Source organism: Chiloscyllium plagiosum, unplaced genomic scaffold (assembly GCF_037043375.1).
Source record: "Chiloscyllium plagiosum isolate Xiang-an unplaced genomic scaffold, Cpla_swu_hap1 HiC_scaffold_42, whole genome shotgun sequence".
NCBI classification, from domain to species: Eukaryota; Metazoa; Chordata; class Chondrichthyes; order Orectolobiformes; family Hemiscylliidae; genus Chiloscyllium; species Chiloscyllium plagiosum.
The window spans coordinates 15885567-15900211 of record NW_028270180.1 but is presented as its reverse complement, the minus strand read 5'-3'; the positions used below and the strand labels follow the sequence as shown (position 1 = coordinate 15900211).

Genomic DNA, 14645 nt, shown 5'->3' with positions numbered 1-14645 from the left:
GGAAATTGTGGCTACTTCAGGCCAAGGCCAATCGTTACACTGCATACTGGGGACATTAGGGTTTAATCGAAATATCAGTGTCCAGACTGGCTGGTTATCAAAGATCATTCCCTGAAGATCCCTTCCCAATCTCTTCAAGAGGCAGCACCACACAATTAAATGCAATGTCCTCATTTCAACCCTTGACAAATGTCATTCAAATAACCCAGTTTTCAATGTCATTGTTTATTTTTAAAAATCAGTGGTCAACATACTGTACATGGAGTTAGATTAATGATTATAATAACCACAGGTAAATGTGCAATCTCATGCATTTACACACCCAAAATTACTTTGGAAAGGAAGTCACAACATTAAAGCTTTATTAGTGTCCAAACAAAACGCAGGGTGAATTTCAGAACAGTACTTTGAAAGGAAAAAAGGAGATGGTTAATAAATTACTTGTTCAAGCTTGCATAGGACACTACCATGCAATAATTGTGCTAGAATGTAACACCAAGAATAGGGCTCATGAAATGGCAGTGGAAGAGAGATATATATTTTTGCCTAACTTTCTATCAAATCAGTGCAATAGGATTATACATCATTTCTTTATATGCTTCTGATTTGCCGGACACTAATATTTGCAATATATACAAATTCAAATCAAATGTCATGTGACTGACAGTTATTTAGCAAGTGTTCGGTACAGAATGAAAGGAATCATGGAGTTAGGGAGCGCCACATGATGAATAATGTATGAATGAACACACAGGAAATAATAAACACTGCATGCATTCACATAAACAGAATCGCAGGAAGTGAAAGGAGTGGCGAAGGGGGTGGGGGAAGACATTCAAGCATCAATAAATATCATATCAAGCGCCCAAAGTACACTATCAATTTGAAATAATCAGAAATAAATTTGCAAAGCAATCTTCTTAATACTTTATTCTTCAGAAGAGATTGAATAAGGCAAAACATGCTTCACACAGCCATCTTATTCCTGCTGAGACAGCAGGAAGATCAAAACCCATCCATTCAGACCAACAATCTCCAGAGTCCTTGACTGATAGCCATGGTATTTGATAATGACCTTCAGAAATTCAAAGTTCTGTAAAAATGCATAAATAAACGAATTACTCCTTTGAATGCTCAGCACACAATGACTTTATGCACAAAAACTGACTGGTTTAAGATATTTAAAACCTCAAAGTAATTGACAGCATAAGTAAGCAGTCTCATCAGGGCAAGACTGACCGTAAGCCACTAACTGCCTTGTCTGACCAGCATCAATACTTTGTAAATTTAAGAACTGGCAGTGGAGGAGTAACAGCACAGTTTACAGGAAACACTACTGTAATAAGTAGCACTTAGGGCAGGTGATAAGGCTTGGTGCAAAAACTGATTACCTAATGTTTCAATTGTGACTGCTGACTCCTGCAGGAACTACTCAGATTTAGTAATTAACTGTCCAAATAAGGTACAAACAGAGACGAACATTGCTGCAAGAATTGCTCTTCTGCTAATGTTGCATTGTATCACGAAGCAATGGTCTCAAGAATGCTATATTTCAGAAAGAAATGTAAGTAGCGGGGCAGAAAGCACTCACCCCCAAGAGGCAAATACAGATTCCTTTTACCACCAGCCGTATTTAGCAATGCAATAAATATGGGCATTCACATTCATATTAACAGTCAAAAACTAAAATAGGCACTGTTTTGATCAGTGATCAAAAAAATCAGGGCTCAGATAACTACTGTAAAGTGATGCTTAGTAAAGGCATTGCCTCCAACACATATCTTGATAATTTCAATGTTCACAACCCACCAGTACCTTTGTACAGAAGTACAACTGGCAGTTGTGATCTCACTCCTTTTAATTCAATAAACTCTACCTTATTACTTACAGAAGAGCCCCAAAACCAGAGAAGCATGGTCATTGATTAAATCAATGGTTTGGGTTATGCCTCTGTCCAAAGGGAGAACAACAGAGGCTCAAAGAAATTAGACAGGTTATTCAGGAAGGATCATGATGCAGCGAGGAATCTTGCAGACAGGAATCAATATGAAGATATCAGTCAAAGAATAATACCCTGGAAACTAGAATTCAACAGACTACAGATTGGCAAACAGTTCTCATGGCAAAGGTACACACAGCAACCAGTCATCAAAATTGTTTACCCTTAAGTAATTTGATCTACTAAGTCCAACTGAATAACAGCTTTAAAAATTCACAATGATGCAATTCTGTGTCACAAACAAAACATTATCTGTGGATTTCAAGTGGCTACAGTAAAATTATGAAATGAGTTCATTATGAAATCAACCAATTCTGAAAGAGGTCAAGAGAAATTGAGGTTTAGAGTCTTGGACCTCATGATTTAATCAGAAGTACAAGAGAAATCTGTAGCTTGTGAAAACCTCTCTCTGTCACTTTTCAATTAAGAGTCTGTTCTCATTCCATACTTTCAATTCCAGAATTCTGAAATATTGATTTGCCCCTTCTTTCATTTTCCGTGTGCTCCCATGGTTGCCTCACCAGTCAAAACAGTTCTACACAGTGGAATGTAAAGATTTAAAATAGTCGTGTAGTAAGCTGCAGAAATTGCTAAAGCAGCTCAGCAGGTCTCACAGCATCTATGAACAGATAACACACTGAGTCTAGTGACCTTTCTAGAAACATTAACTTCCTGCTCCAGAGAGAGTTAATCCTTTTTTTAAAAAAAAAGTGACTGGAAAGCAAAGATAAAGTGTACAATTTGCTCTCTGAAATATTAAACCCAACAAATGTCAAATAATGTCAGATACAAGATCAAAGAAAAATTCACGTGACAGAAGGAGCATACCTGATAACCAAGGATTAGTTGGTGTTTCTCTGACGCAGGTTCTTGTCTTTATGATTGTTTGTAGAATTGGTTTTCCTGTTCGAAATTACATAAAAGTTAACAGCTATTTACTGTACTCATTATATTTAGCACAGATTACAGTCTTTGCTGGAGATGATGCAATGTAGGGTGACAGCAAGATAGTGGTAAAGTTGCTAATCCAGAATTCCAGGCAAATATTCTGGGGTGATGAGATTTTAATTCATTAAAAATCTAAAATAAACTAAAGCTGGCCTAATGACAACCATCTAGCCACTGTTTGTTTTTATGGCAATAAACAATCTGGTTGACTAATGTCTGGCATCTGCTATCCTTACCTGGTCTGGCCTACATGCCACTTAAGATCCACAGCAATGAGGTTGACTCTAGCCCTCTGAATAATTAGTAATGGACAATAAATGATAATGCAGTCAGTGACATCCACATTCATGAATGATACTTAAAAAGCTATTTTTAAATTCAAAGACTTGTTTACTTTCAGATCTTTAAGTCCGTTGTTCAAAACTCAAATGTTCTTGTGCATTTTGAGGGGAAAAAAAAAATCAGCTGAAAGTACAGATGGGAATGAAGATGAAGCAAGGACATTTTATTGTTACTGGATGATTGGATTTGGACAAGTCTGCATTCAACCACTCTTCCACACATCAGGAGGTCAGAGTTACAATAAGTTACTAGATGCACCAAACTTATGTTATCTGTAATCAAAATTTGCTATAGTGAAATTTTCTTTTTTAAAAGAAGTGCCAATCACTTGCAGTGTCCAGGTAATGCTTTCTTAAAACTAACAGTAACTTGTAAATCTGAAATTGGTTTAGATTTTGTGATGAAATTTAAAAAAATAATTCAGTTTCACTTATTGAACTTGAACAAAGACATAGCGTGTGAAGCGCATGTTTATGGATTTGACAGCTCGAGTTTATTTTTAAAGAAGCTGAACTAAAGCTTGTCGCGTCAGCCTGGACTTCCAATGCTGTGCGTTTATGAAGGGGCACGTCGGCTGGTTGGACTGCTGGTTTTGCAATGCAGAGTGATGCCAGCAGCGTGGGTTCAGTTCCCATATGAGTTAGAGTCACCATGAGGGTGGCACCGTCTTGACCTCACCTACCACCTAGGTTGTGGATCACAGGGTCAACTCACACCAGTTCTCGCTGATGAGACAGCAGCTGGACTATGGTGACTTTCACCCTGCTATGCTTTGACCCACAAATGCCCAGTTGCTTCTCTCCTATCAACCCCTCAAAAAGAGAGCAGCACCTCATTTTTACTCCAGAATAAGAAAGTAGCCCCCCAATCAGCATTCTTGATTAGCAACTTCACCTATTCCACAAGCATCGTGGATAGCAAAATATTTCATGATATAAGTTAGTAACAATTTAAAAATTAACAGCCTAAATTCCAACATTTTCATATTCAATAATTTCAGGTGATGGATGATCAAGTATTGCTGAACTTTGAACTGGTCAGTTCATGCTAATGATCAGCATAAGATTTACTATTTTCCCCTCCACAACTGAAGTAGTGGACAATCTGTGGCCAGGTTGTTATTGCTCGGATTGCTGCAGCCCAGGGAAAACCTGGGCTCAAATCTTCCACCTACCTTGTTCCACCATCAGTTCAATGCTTGGCCTCACTCCACATCTTACTAGTGCAGTTTCTTAAGATCTAGCCTACGTTTTTTTTTTAAAATAATGAATTCAAGAACAGACTTGAAAGAACATTAGATTGGTTTCAACAACAAAGCTAATCCAACAATCCTTCCCAATATAGAGTGACCAAAACTGCTTACCAACAACCTATCGTGTAAAAGTATGGTGGTTGACTGGAGTGACCAATAAGAAACAAAGAATTACAATGACGTAGTGACTAGACTACAGCAGTGCTTCAAGTGCATTGTCAGGTTTTGATGAAGAGCTACTGAACGCAATGCAAACAGAGTTTATTTTTCAATTTATATACAAAAGTGGAGAACAGACCAGGCTTGGAATGTGCTTTTATTGTTTAAGACATTTTAAAAAAAATCAATTCTAGTAAGAAACATTTGTTGCCTATTTGCTGATTAGACATTCAGCAATTTTCTAGAAAAAGGAAATCCTACGAATGTACAAGGCCAGTCATGTTAATAGAAAACTTTTATAGAATAATGCAAGACTGAACCAACGTATACCATAAAGATAACATCTAAAGCATGCTGCAGAAAAACGTGAAGATTGAAAAAGCTTAGACAAAGATGCACATGACAAAAACAGTAACAGCAAACTATTTCTCAATAGCAGCAAATACAAAACTGAAGTAGTATGGTATGCATGTTCTATTATAAAATCTGTAAAAATACTACACTGGGGATCATGAGAATGTTGATCAAAGTTTTGCTGAGGCCAGCATAAAAACAGTCAAGATGATAGGCTTACAAACTCCTGAAGGAGTCCCCAGTGTGCAAGTTACTTGGTAATCTGCATCGCATGCCTTGCATCTAAGCGGTTGGGTTTTTAAATATAATTGACATGAGAATGAGTTAGCCAGGCATCTTTTAGCCTTTTTTTTTTATTTTGCTTGAGAGTTGGGGGTGGGGTTGGTTGGGGAGGATGCCCGTTACTTCAGTTGGCTGGTTTGCGATACTGTGATCCAACAGGGTTGGTTCCAACTCATGCACAGGCTCAGCTTATTTTGAAGCCCTCTTTTTCTCAATCTTTTCCCTCACTGGACAGGTGGTGACACTCAGGTTAAACAACCAATCATCTCTCTCTACACTGAGAGGACAGCCCTATGGTACGAAGGACCAGGATGACTTTACTAGAGTTAAAAAGACCCGACAATTTCACAAGTTCTCTTACTGATCACGTGAAAACGTGCAACAAACAAACTACAAAAGCAAGTGTGATAAAAGCACAGCTTAAGCATAATCTTGGCCAGGCAGTTTGGGTTTAAATTCCAACTCAGACTAAGAAGTGAACAATGTAGCATTAGATTAGATTAGATTAGATTAGATTACTTACAGTATGGAAACAGGCCCTTCAGCCCAACAAGTCCACACCACCCTGCCGAAGCGCAACCCACCCATACCGCTACATTTACCCCTTACCTAACACTACGGGCAATTTAGTATGACCAATTCACCTTACCTGCACATCTTTTGGACTGTGGGAGGAAACCGGAGCACCCGGAGGAAACCCACACAGACACGGGGAGAACATGCAAACTCCACACAGTCAGTTGCCTGAGGCAGGAATTGAACCCGGGTCTCTGGCGCTGTGAGGCAGCAGTGCTAACCACTGTGCCACCGTGCCGCCCACGGGAAAGAAAGGCAAAGAATCTCAACGAGGTGCCTAATGGGCACAATACAACTGCTCCCAATAAAACCAGTAGTCAACTGGCATCCTCACTTGCTGACAAGTGAGGCGCACTGATGAGATAAGATGGAGGAAAGTTTATTCAACTTGTAACCCACATTGAACCTGACACAAGCATGCCCATTGAAGCTGGTACTTGACAGCAATGTCACTTTATAAAAAGTACCATATTTAAATAAATTTAATTTTATACTCACATCGGTCCAGAAACTGGCTCATCATCTGCCTCAGTCAGAGAGTCAGAACACAGGTGACAGGGAAGGTAAAGAAAAAGGAAAAAAAAAGGAGCTATTAGAGATTAGCACAAAACCATCTGTAAACTGCTAGCACCAGTTGGCTTGACTTTGTCAGCTCAGATAAACTTCAACGATGTAATTGTTCATGGAGTTAGTCTCTAAATCATTACATTCAATGGCAAAAAAATGTTATTACATGGTTGGTTAACACTTTGAGGCTTGTCATGAAATACTGCAACTATAGTGGACAGATTGTGTAAGGTACATGTTCATCTTGTCCCCAAGTTCCAGTGGTTCACTCTCATAGACCAATGAGAAGACGTAAACCAACAACTGATTGTGAAATCCTGTTCAATATTTTTTTTTCCTCTAGGTTTTGTTGACCTGAACAAAAATGTGTTTTATTTATAGGGTGTAAAGATTGAGAGAGAGTACAAGGGCTTTGCAGTGAGACCAAATCAAGACTCGGTACCTAGTTGCCACTAAACTAAAAATGACGTCAAATTTAAACAATGACCGGGGGGAGGGGGGTAACTATTCTGATGTTACGCATAGCTGAAGGAAGCTCAATGCTTTAAAAAGCAATAACAGAGTTTGCATCTGTGTGCATTACCACTCTACAAGGGCAAAAACGGAACGGGATGGATGGATCAAATACATCCTAGCTTGGAGCATGTTTTGATCACCAATTCTACTAAAATGTCCAAACAGATGTGCTTCAAAACGTTTTTTGTCCTATAAGTACAGAATGGAGGATCAAAACATTTCAGATCATAAGATTACAATCTATCATTTTAAGGCAAGGTAAAAGGGCTGTAAACACATACTGCAGGATTGAGGGCTCACACTACTAAAGGTACTACAATACCCTGGACAGTGTATGGCATTAGCAAAGGTAGAGTTAAATAGTCTTCTCCAGAGCAAGGGACACATTATTTAAGTGGGCCAAAGATAAGTATTTCCCCTTTAATAGAGGGCTGAAGAAACGAGAAATTTCAAGCTGCGTCTGTATTGAGCAGTAGTGTGTTAATTTGATCATTTGCATTTATGCTAATATAATAATGAATTTTGACAAGGCACTAGAACCAAATGACTGAGATGAGATTCCTTTGGCTCAGGTAATCCAAAGTTACTCAAATCTTTTTGATGCATTGATTTAATATACAATAAGTGCAGAAATCAAGGGTAGGATAAGACATACATGAGTGAACCATGAGATGTTTTACTTGTACCGGAATCAGAATGATGCATTGCATTGGAACACATTCTGGATTGAAAGGTATGATGTTGCAATTAAAACCTGAACACACACACACACACACACACAGTGGATCATGTGGTACTGTATCGCAAAGACCTGATTCATACATGGTTACAACTGCATGCATGTGCTCCCTGATGTTTAAAAGTAATAAGGCAGGTTAGAAGAAAAAAAACAATTCAATATCCTAGAACTTGGTATTTGAATGCACCACAACACTTAGACAAGTTTTATTGATTTTTAAAAAAGTGACAGGTCGTGTAGTGTTAGTTATTTTGCTAAAATCAGAAATAAACAAATTTCATTTTATTTATCAGATGGGTAATGCAATAAGGTCTTTATTTTTCTTCTCAATCTCTTATCTAACCAACTTATGGGAGCAATTGTATTCTTTAAAAATATGATCTTGCATTTTTTCAAACTTACTGAGGGAGGAGAAAGAATTTGATTTTATCCTTCAAAAATTCTGGCTTTAATAACTTCAAACAACATTTGAAATGGCAAAAAAAAAAAAGATTTTTATTTTGGAAGGAAAGGTCGGACATTTAACAAAGGGCGTTTGATAATGGGTGTTTCAAGTTTCTTGGGTTCAAAGAAATTATGTGGCATAGACTTGGTTAGGCAACAAAGATCTACAAAATGTTTTTTTTGCTGGACAAGCCCTGTGTTATGTCCACTAGGTTAAGCAGGATTCCACAAGGTGTCTGGTATACATGAAGCAAGTATGGAAATTTATCGCAACGCAGCCACCTGACAGCACGCACCAGGAGTAATGGCAACATTTCCAGGGCTACGAAAGTGCCATTACTCCATCTGTACCTTGAGGCACGGAGAGAAGCCACCGCCAGCGCACAAGTGACTGGGAAGACCAAAAAAAGTCAAATCACAAACCAACAGCTCACAGCCGCGAAACACCAGCAACACACCAGTGACCACAGGTCTCAGTCACTGGCAAGGACGTATTTATAAAACAGTGTACAAAGAAAACTAAGACCAGTCAGACAACCAGACGTCAGTGCCGCAGAGAATACTGAAATTATATACACTGTTAATGTAATCAAGAGATGCATCAGGAATTGAAACAAGTACACAGACTATATAGTTAGTTTCTCCCCTCTACCACTTGTTTCTTAAACCCAGAGTTTATAAGTAGATTCTAAATTAACAAAGAACTATATGACTTTTGATAGGACAAGGCAATTTTCTGTATCAGAAGATTTTCATAGCAAATTAAAAAGCTGCTTTATCACTCAGGAAGACCGACTTCATGATAGACTTCAACAAATCAGTGAAATTGTGAGAGATTTTAAGCTCTGAGGGAGGGAGTCAAGGTATATATAGTACGATACTTAAGCAAAAAAAAATAAGTGAGCTAATTATGTTAACAAATTTGGTTATTTCCAATCCAAGTTGAGGGCTTGTATAAGCATTGCCACCAATCTAAGCTCCCAATAAATGCACAGTTGCAATGTGGATCTTAAAAACATAGCATATTTTTAAGGCAAACTACTAAATCGCAAGTGCCCCCAACTCTTACAATGGGAAACCTCCAGCACTTTGCACACATGATCAGACTGTGCTGTGGCAGAGCTAAGCTCATCCACTGAGACATTCCATTAAAGTCAGTTAAATGTTGGTAAGGATACTATTAATATGGGCAAATCTACATCTATCCAAATTAAACCAAAATATCATTCCTACCTCAAGAAAGGACAACTTTATAATAATTGGAAAAACATACACACCCATTAATATACACTAGATAAAAATATCTGAACATTATACTTTCACTAAACCCCAACATCTTGCTTTGAACTAAGGGTTCCTGCTGTGGCCGACAAATAACTTTAGGGCTTTTTGAATGAATCCACTTCAAGAATGGATGCTAACTTAATAGGCTTATATAGGGAGTTCCATTAAGAGAGCTATTTTGAATGACACGCAACATAGGTTTTTTTTTTATACAAGGCAATTTGCACAGAAGGAACTTGTCACATTTGAGAGATCACCATCAGGCATTCCAATTTTCAAAATTGGAATGATAAGTAAACAGAATTGTATTCATTCTCTCCCCCCCCCCCAATAGAGGAAATAAACATGCATGCATGAAACATCAGGAAAAGATCATTTTGGGGTATGAAGCAATTCTTAAAATTGGGATCTACGCTAATGAGAATTAAAAACCGTGGGAAGACCAGAGAAAAGAACACTCATTTCAATAATGCATCGATTAGAATGGTTTCCTCCATATACCATTCCTGTTGACTCAGCTACTAGTTCAGTATTTACAACAGCCATCTGCCATGGGACATCAATAACCCTGATACAGACTAACATAGCAAGTGTCCTCATCATAAGTCATATAGTTGCAGAAAGGAGAGCTAGTTCAAACCTAAAGAGAAATCAGTTTGCCGGCCGTGAGTTCTGGCCAACTCCTACAACAACCCAAGTAGAGAAACAGAACAGACTAAACCCAAAAAACGCAGATTTTGAAAACAAAACAACTACAAATCCAGAAACGGCAGCAGGAAAAACTGAATGGAAGATACGAAAAAGTTGCGAACGTGAATGAGGACTTGGAAAAAAGTTTTAACATCATGAACTGATGCACTTCAGACTTGAAGCTGAGAAAAACAAACTCAAGCATGCAATTCTCTCACTTACCACCAGTTTTAGGGTATGATGCAATTGAGAGGGAAAGAAAAGAAGTCACAATAACCGACAAATATCAATATTAACCATAGTTCTAACCTAGCAAGTTAGTTTGAAGTGGGTCTATGTGGAGACCATCCAACCCTGTAGAAACAGTTACTGGGAAAATTGCCTGTACGTCTGAATGAGATCACCATGTAATTTGGAGTAGAAGTGATTGGATATAGCCTGTATATAACAAGGCCTCTCTTCGAAAAGTGTATGCATAAAAGTTTAAAATCCTTGCTTTATTTCCTACAATACAAAGAACTATGCAGGCTTATTTGAGAGAATATATTTTAAAAGCATAACTTTTTTTGTTTCAACTTAATTGGTAAGCCTATGGCTTTGAACTTTGAATTAGAAATCAAAACAATCTGATCAAAAAAATTGTTTTCATAAGTGTGCCTGTCCTGCCCAAATAGAAGAATAAATATAAAATTGTGAATTCTTCTATAACCTATTAAGTGTAAATCCTAACCAAAGCGTGCATTTGCAGCTCTTCACAGTTACAATCCACTCCCAAGAAATCCACCTTGATGCCAAAATATTATATACTGAAACTCAGGAAGTTAAAATGGTAATTTAATAGTCATCATTCACTTGGAATTTGATGAGCCTCAAACCAAGTCTGTAAAATATTAAACTATGCCATGTAGCTGCAGTGAAATAGAAAAAACTAGTAATACTCAGCAGGTCTAACAGTATCCATGGAAAGAGGAGGTAAAGTTAATAGATCATCAGAAAGAATTCTGGAAGGGCAGAGACCTGAAATGTTTAACCTGTTTCTCTGTACACAGATACTGTCAGACCTTCCCACTATTTCCAACATGTTCTGTTCTTATTACAGACTACCATCAGTCACAATATCTTGTTTTTGCTTTATCTGCAATCTCCTTTGTAAAAGCAAAATAATGTGGATGCTGGGAACCTGAAATAAAAACCAAAAATGCTGAAAAGTGCTCAACAGTTCAGGGAGCATCAGTGGAGAGAAACAGGTCATTGAGCCAAAAAGTGTTAATTCTTTCATCAGAAAATCAATTGTTAGTGTTACCACTCTGACCTTGGAAGGAGTCATGAGTTAATAATTCAGCCACAGTTGCAAACACGAATGCACATATTTTAAATGTTCTGCTATTAGTGTGCTTTCAATCCCTCGAGATGTACTGCATTAGTTCTGCCACAAAGCAAAAGGCCCTTAAATTAAATTTTACTGAATTATTGCAAATAAAGTTCTCCAGATTTCTCCATTTCAGCTTTAATGCTTGGCATGAATTATTGGCTGTTTTTAAAAACAATAGTCAATTCACATTTTATATAGATTGTCAAAAAGGAGATTTAATGCCCAGGATTGCAATCTGCTACTGCATGAAGAATAGCACAGAACTTTTAATGAATTGAATCAAGCAAGCAAGTGTAGATGAGTAACTCATTATATTCAAATCCAGAAAAACATGATTTAAAAATTACTCCAAGTAATGTTTGAGAGCAAACCTGGATCTACAACTCCTAAATTAGTTACCTTGAAATAATGAAGTGGCAGGATAGAGAGGAAATGGTCTCGATGTTTCTGAAAATGGTTTATGGGAACATAGGACTCTGGAGTAGGTCAGTGTGCCCTTTCACTGTGCTCTGCCATTCACGAAGATCACAGCTGATTGGATTGTAATTTCAACTTCACTTTGCTGCCCTCTCCCCCTGCAGTCCTTTATGACAATTATTCCCTTGTCCACTAACAATCGAAACTCAGTTTTGAACAAATTCAATAACCCAGCTCCTGCTGCTTTCTCAAGAAGACAATTTCACAGACTAAATGATTCTCAGAGAAAGGCAGCTTCTCATCTCATTCTTAAAAGGGTTTAATCTTGAGATCACCAAATTCCTTAATTCTAATCCCTTCCACAAAAATAAATATCCACCTGGTATTCCCCTGATCAAGTTCCCTCAGGATATTATGTTTCAATAAGACTACCTTTCATTCTTCTATACTCCAATGGGTACAGGCTCAATCCTTTTCTTCATACGAATTGCTTATCTAGGAGTTGAATGAACTACAGGAAACATTTCTCCCCCCAAAAATAGATTAAATCCATATACAACATGCCAGATGACGTCTCATCAAATATCCTTTAAGGTGCAACAAAATTCCCTAATTTTACAATGCCTTCCTCTTGAAATGAGCAAGATTCTACTTGCCTTCTTAATCACTTGCTGTACCAGCATGCAAATATTTTGCATATACCAGGACACCCAGATGCCTTTGTAAAGCCAAGCTTGACAATCTCCTTTTGAATAACAAAGTGGTATTCCATTCTTCCTCCCAAAGTGGACAAATTTGCATTTGCCCACATATGGCCTTTCATTGTTTTGCACACCCACTTAACCAAATCCCTTGTATACCCTCTTCCTCCTCACTAAAAACTTACTTTCCTACCTATCTTGAGGTCATCAGCACCTTTAGCTATTACATTCATTTATATATCTCATTGATACAGATCGCAAACTGTTAAGGCCCAGTACCAACTCCTGTGGTGCTGCACTGGTTATAGTTTGCCAGCCCAAAAAATTCACTTATCCCTACTCTATTCCTCATTAGTTAATAATCCTTTATCCATGTGAATATGTTTCCTCTATGTGCTTTGATGTAGTACTAATTAAATGCCTTTTGGAAGTCCCAGCAAACATCTACAAGCTCCCACGATCCACCTTGCTTGTTACTTTATCAAACAAAATCTGAAATTAGTTAATTTCACTTGACAAAGCCATATTGAGTTTCCTTGGTAACATCATGATTTTTGAAGTGTCCATCCATAATGTCCTTAAATTATGAATCCTAGAAACTTTGTGATAAATATTACAAGGTGAAAAGATATCACATTTTGCAGTTCGCAAAGAAACCTCACTTTTAAGCAAGGTGACAGCATCCAGGCTCTATCCAGATTGGTTAAAGAAAACGCAGACTTTACTGGGTCGGATGGGAAAACTGATGGCTTCAAGTTGAAGTGCTCTATCTGTATAATAGGCTGTGCTTTCTGTAATGATAAGTCTGGAGTCATTTTGATTACAGTGTTTGGATAATGGTACAAAATAAAAAAAGGTGCTTGGCTGTAGGATTTTGAAACATGAATTGATTCGCTCCAAAACAAAAAAGCTTTCCATAAGATTAATAAAAAAATTGATGAGATTGTGTGAAATATTGCTAAAAATGGTCCTTCTTGCCCTAATTTCTTCAAGACTACTTTCCTGAATTTTGATAATTTAGAACTTTTAGTATTAATTTTAAATTTAATTTCTAAATTTATATTCTATAATTCCTTCAATAATTAAAATGACTTCATTTATCTTGTTTTTTGGTGTTTGAAATTGATCGAGTTACAATATCTTTCAGTGTTTGAGTGTATCCTGGAGAAGTCAACATCACTGCCACATCAGTGTTCTTGCATAGCGGAATGTGACCTTTTCCACACTTGAACTTAAAAGTTACCAAGATGAGTATTATTTTAATATCCTCTTAGTTCCCTTTAAATTCAGCTCCTCTGTAACTATTTTGATAGGGTCAGTGTGAAAATTCTGAGGGAAAGGAATCAGTTTTCTGAATATAATCCAATCTAGAATAACTAGATGCAACAACTCAAAAAAGATAACATTCTTGCTGAAGAAAATGAACAAGCTTTCAGAGGAAAATAGAAATATTTCGTCACTATCAGATCATCATATTCCAAAACATAAAAATTCAAAGTAACAATATTAATAAGTGTTCAAAATATTCTATGAATGCACTATAATCTTTGGCCAAATCTCTTATTTATAAGCCAACCTATTTTGGTTTTGTTGCAATAATGTAAAATCCATCAAAACTGCACAACCTGGAACATAACATCAAGCCTTCATCATCTCAATATAAAATTTTGTTCAAAGGGCAAATAAAGCAATTTGCACCCATTAAAAAGGGTATGAATTAAATTTCTTATTCCACATTCTCTTACGATGGCCATCCAAGATGTCTGAGAAATGGAAGCAGGAAGTCCAGAGATCTGTGCTGTTCACATAAAAGTTGGTTAATGCAATGTCAGGAAATATCAAGAGTACAAGCACGAAAGCTCACGTTTTTCCACACAAGATTTTAACTAGAGAATAAACTAGCTTTAATAACATATGGTGTGGAGTAGGCATTCAGCTGTTCAAGCTTGTGATGTCCTTCAGATGGATTAAGGCTGATTTATAACTGAGCCCCATTTACTTGC

At 37.3% G+C, this 14645-nt stretch overlaps 1 protein-coding gene across 3 annotated transcripts in view; it reads right to left on the bottom strand.

Annotated features, from left to right (window-relative positions):
* Positions 1–205: 205 nt before the first annotated feature.
* The window catches only part of LOC122542639 (neuroplastin), a 79049-nt gene continuing 64609 nt past the window's right edge, over positions 206–14645 (bottom strand). For 2 of the 3 annotated variants that reach the window (XM_087982139.1, XM_043680631.2), the window contains 3 exons: positions 6411–6435; positions 2828–2902; positions 206–1093 (listed from right to left, as the gene is read on the bottom strand). In XM_087982139.1, coding sequence (XP_087838265.1) covers positions 2842–2902; positions 6411–6435 — 86 coding nt within the window. In that variant the 3' untranslated portion in view covers positions 206–1093; positions 2828–2841. The remainder of the gene's footprint in view (positions 1094–2827; positions 2903–6410; positions 6436–14645) is intronic. The other variant, XM_043680632.2, reaches the window with a different exon arrangement.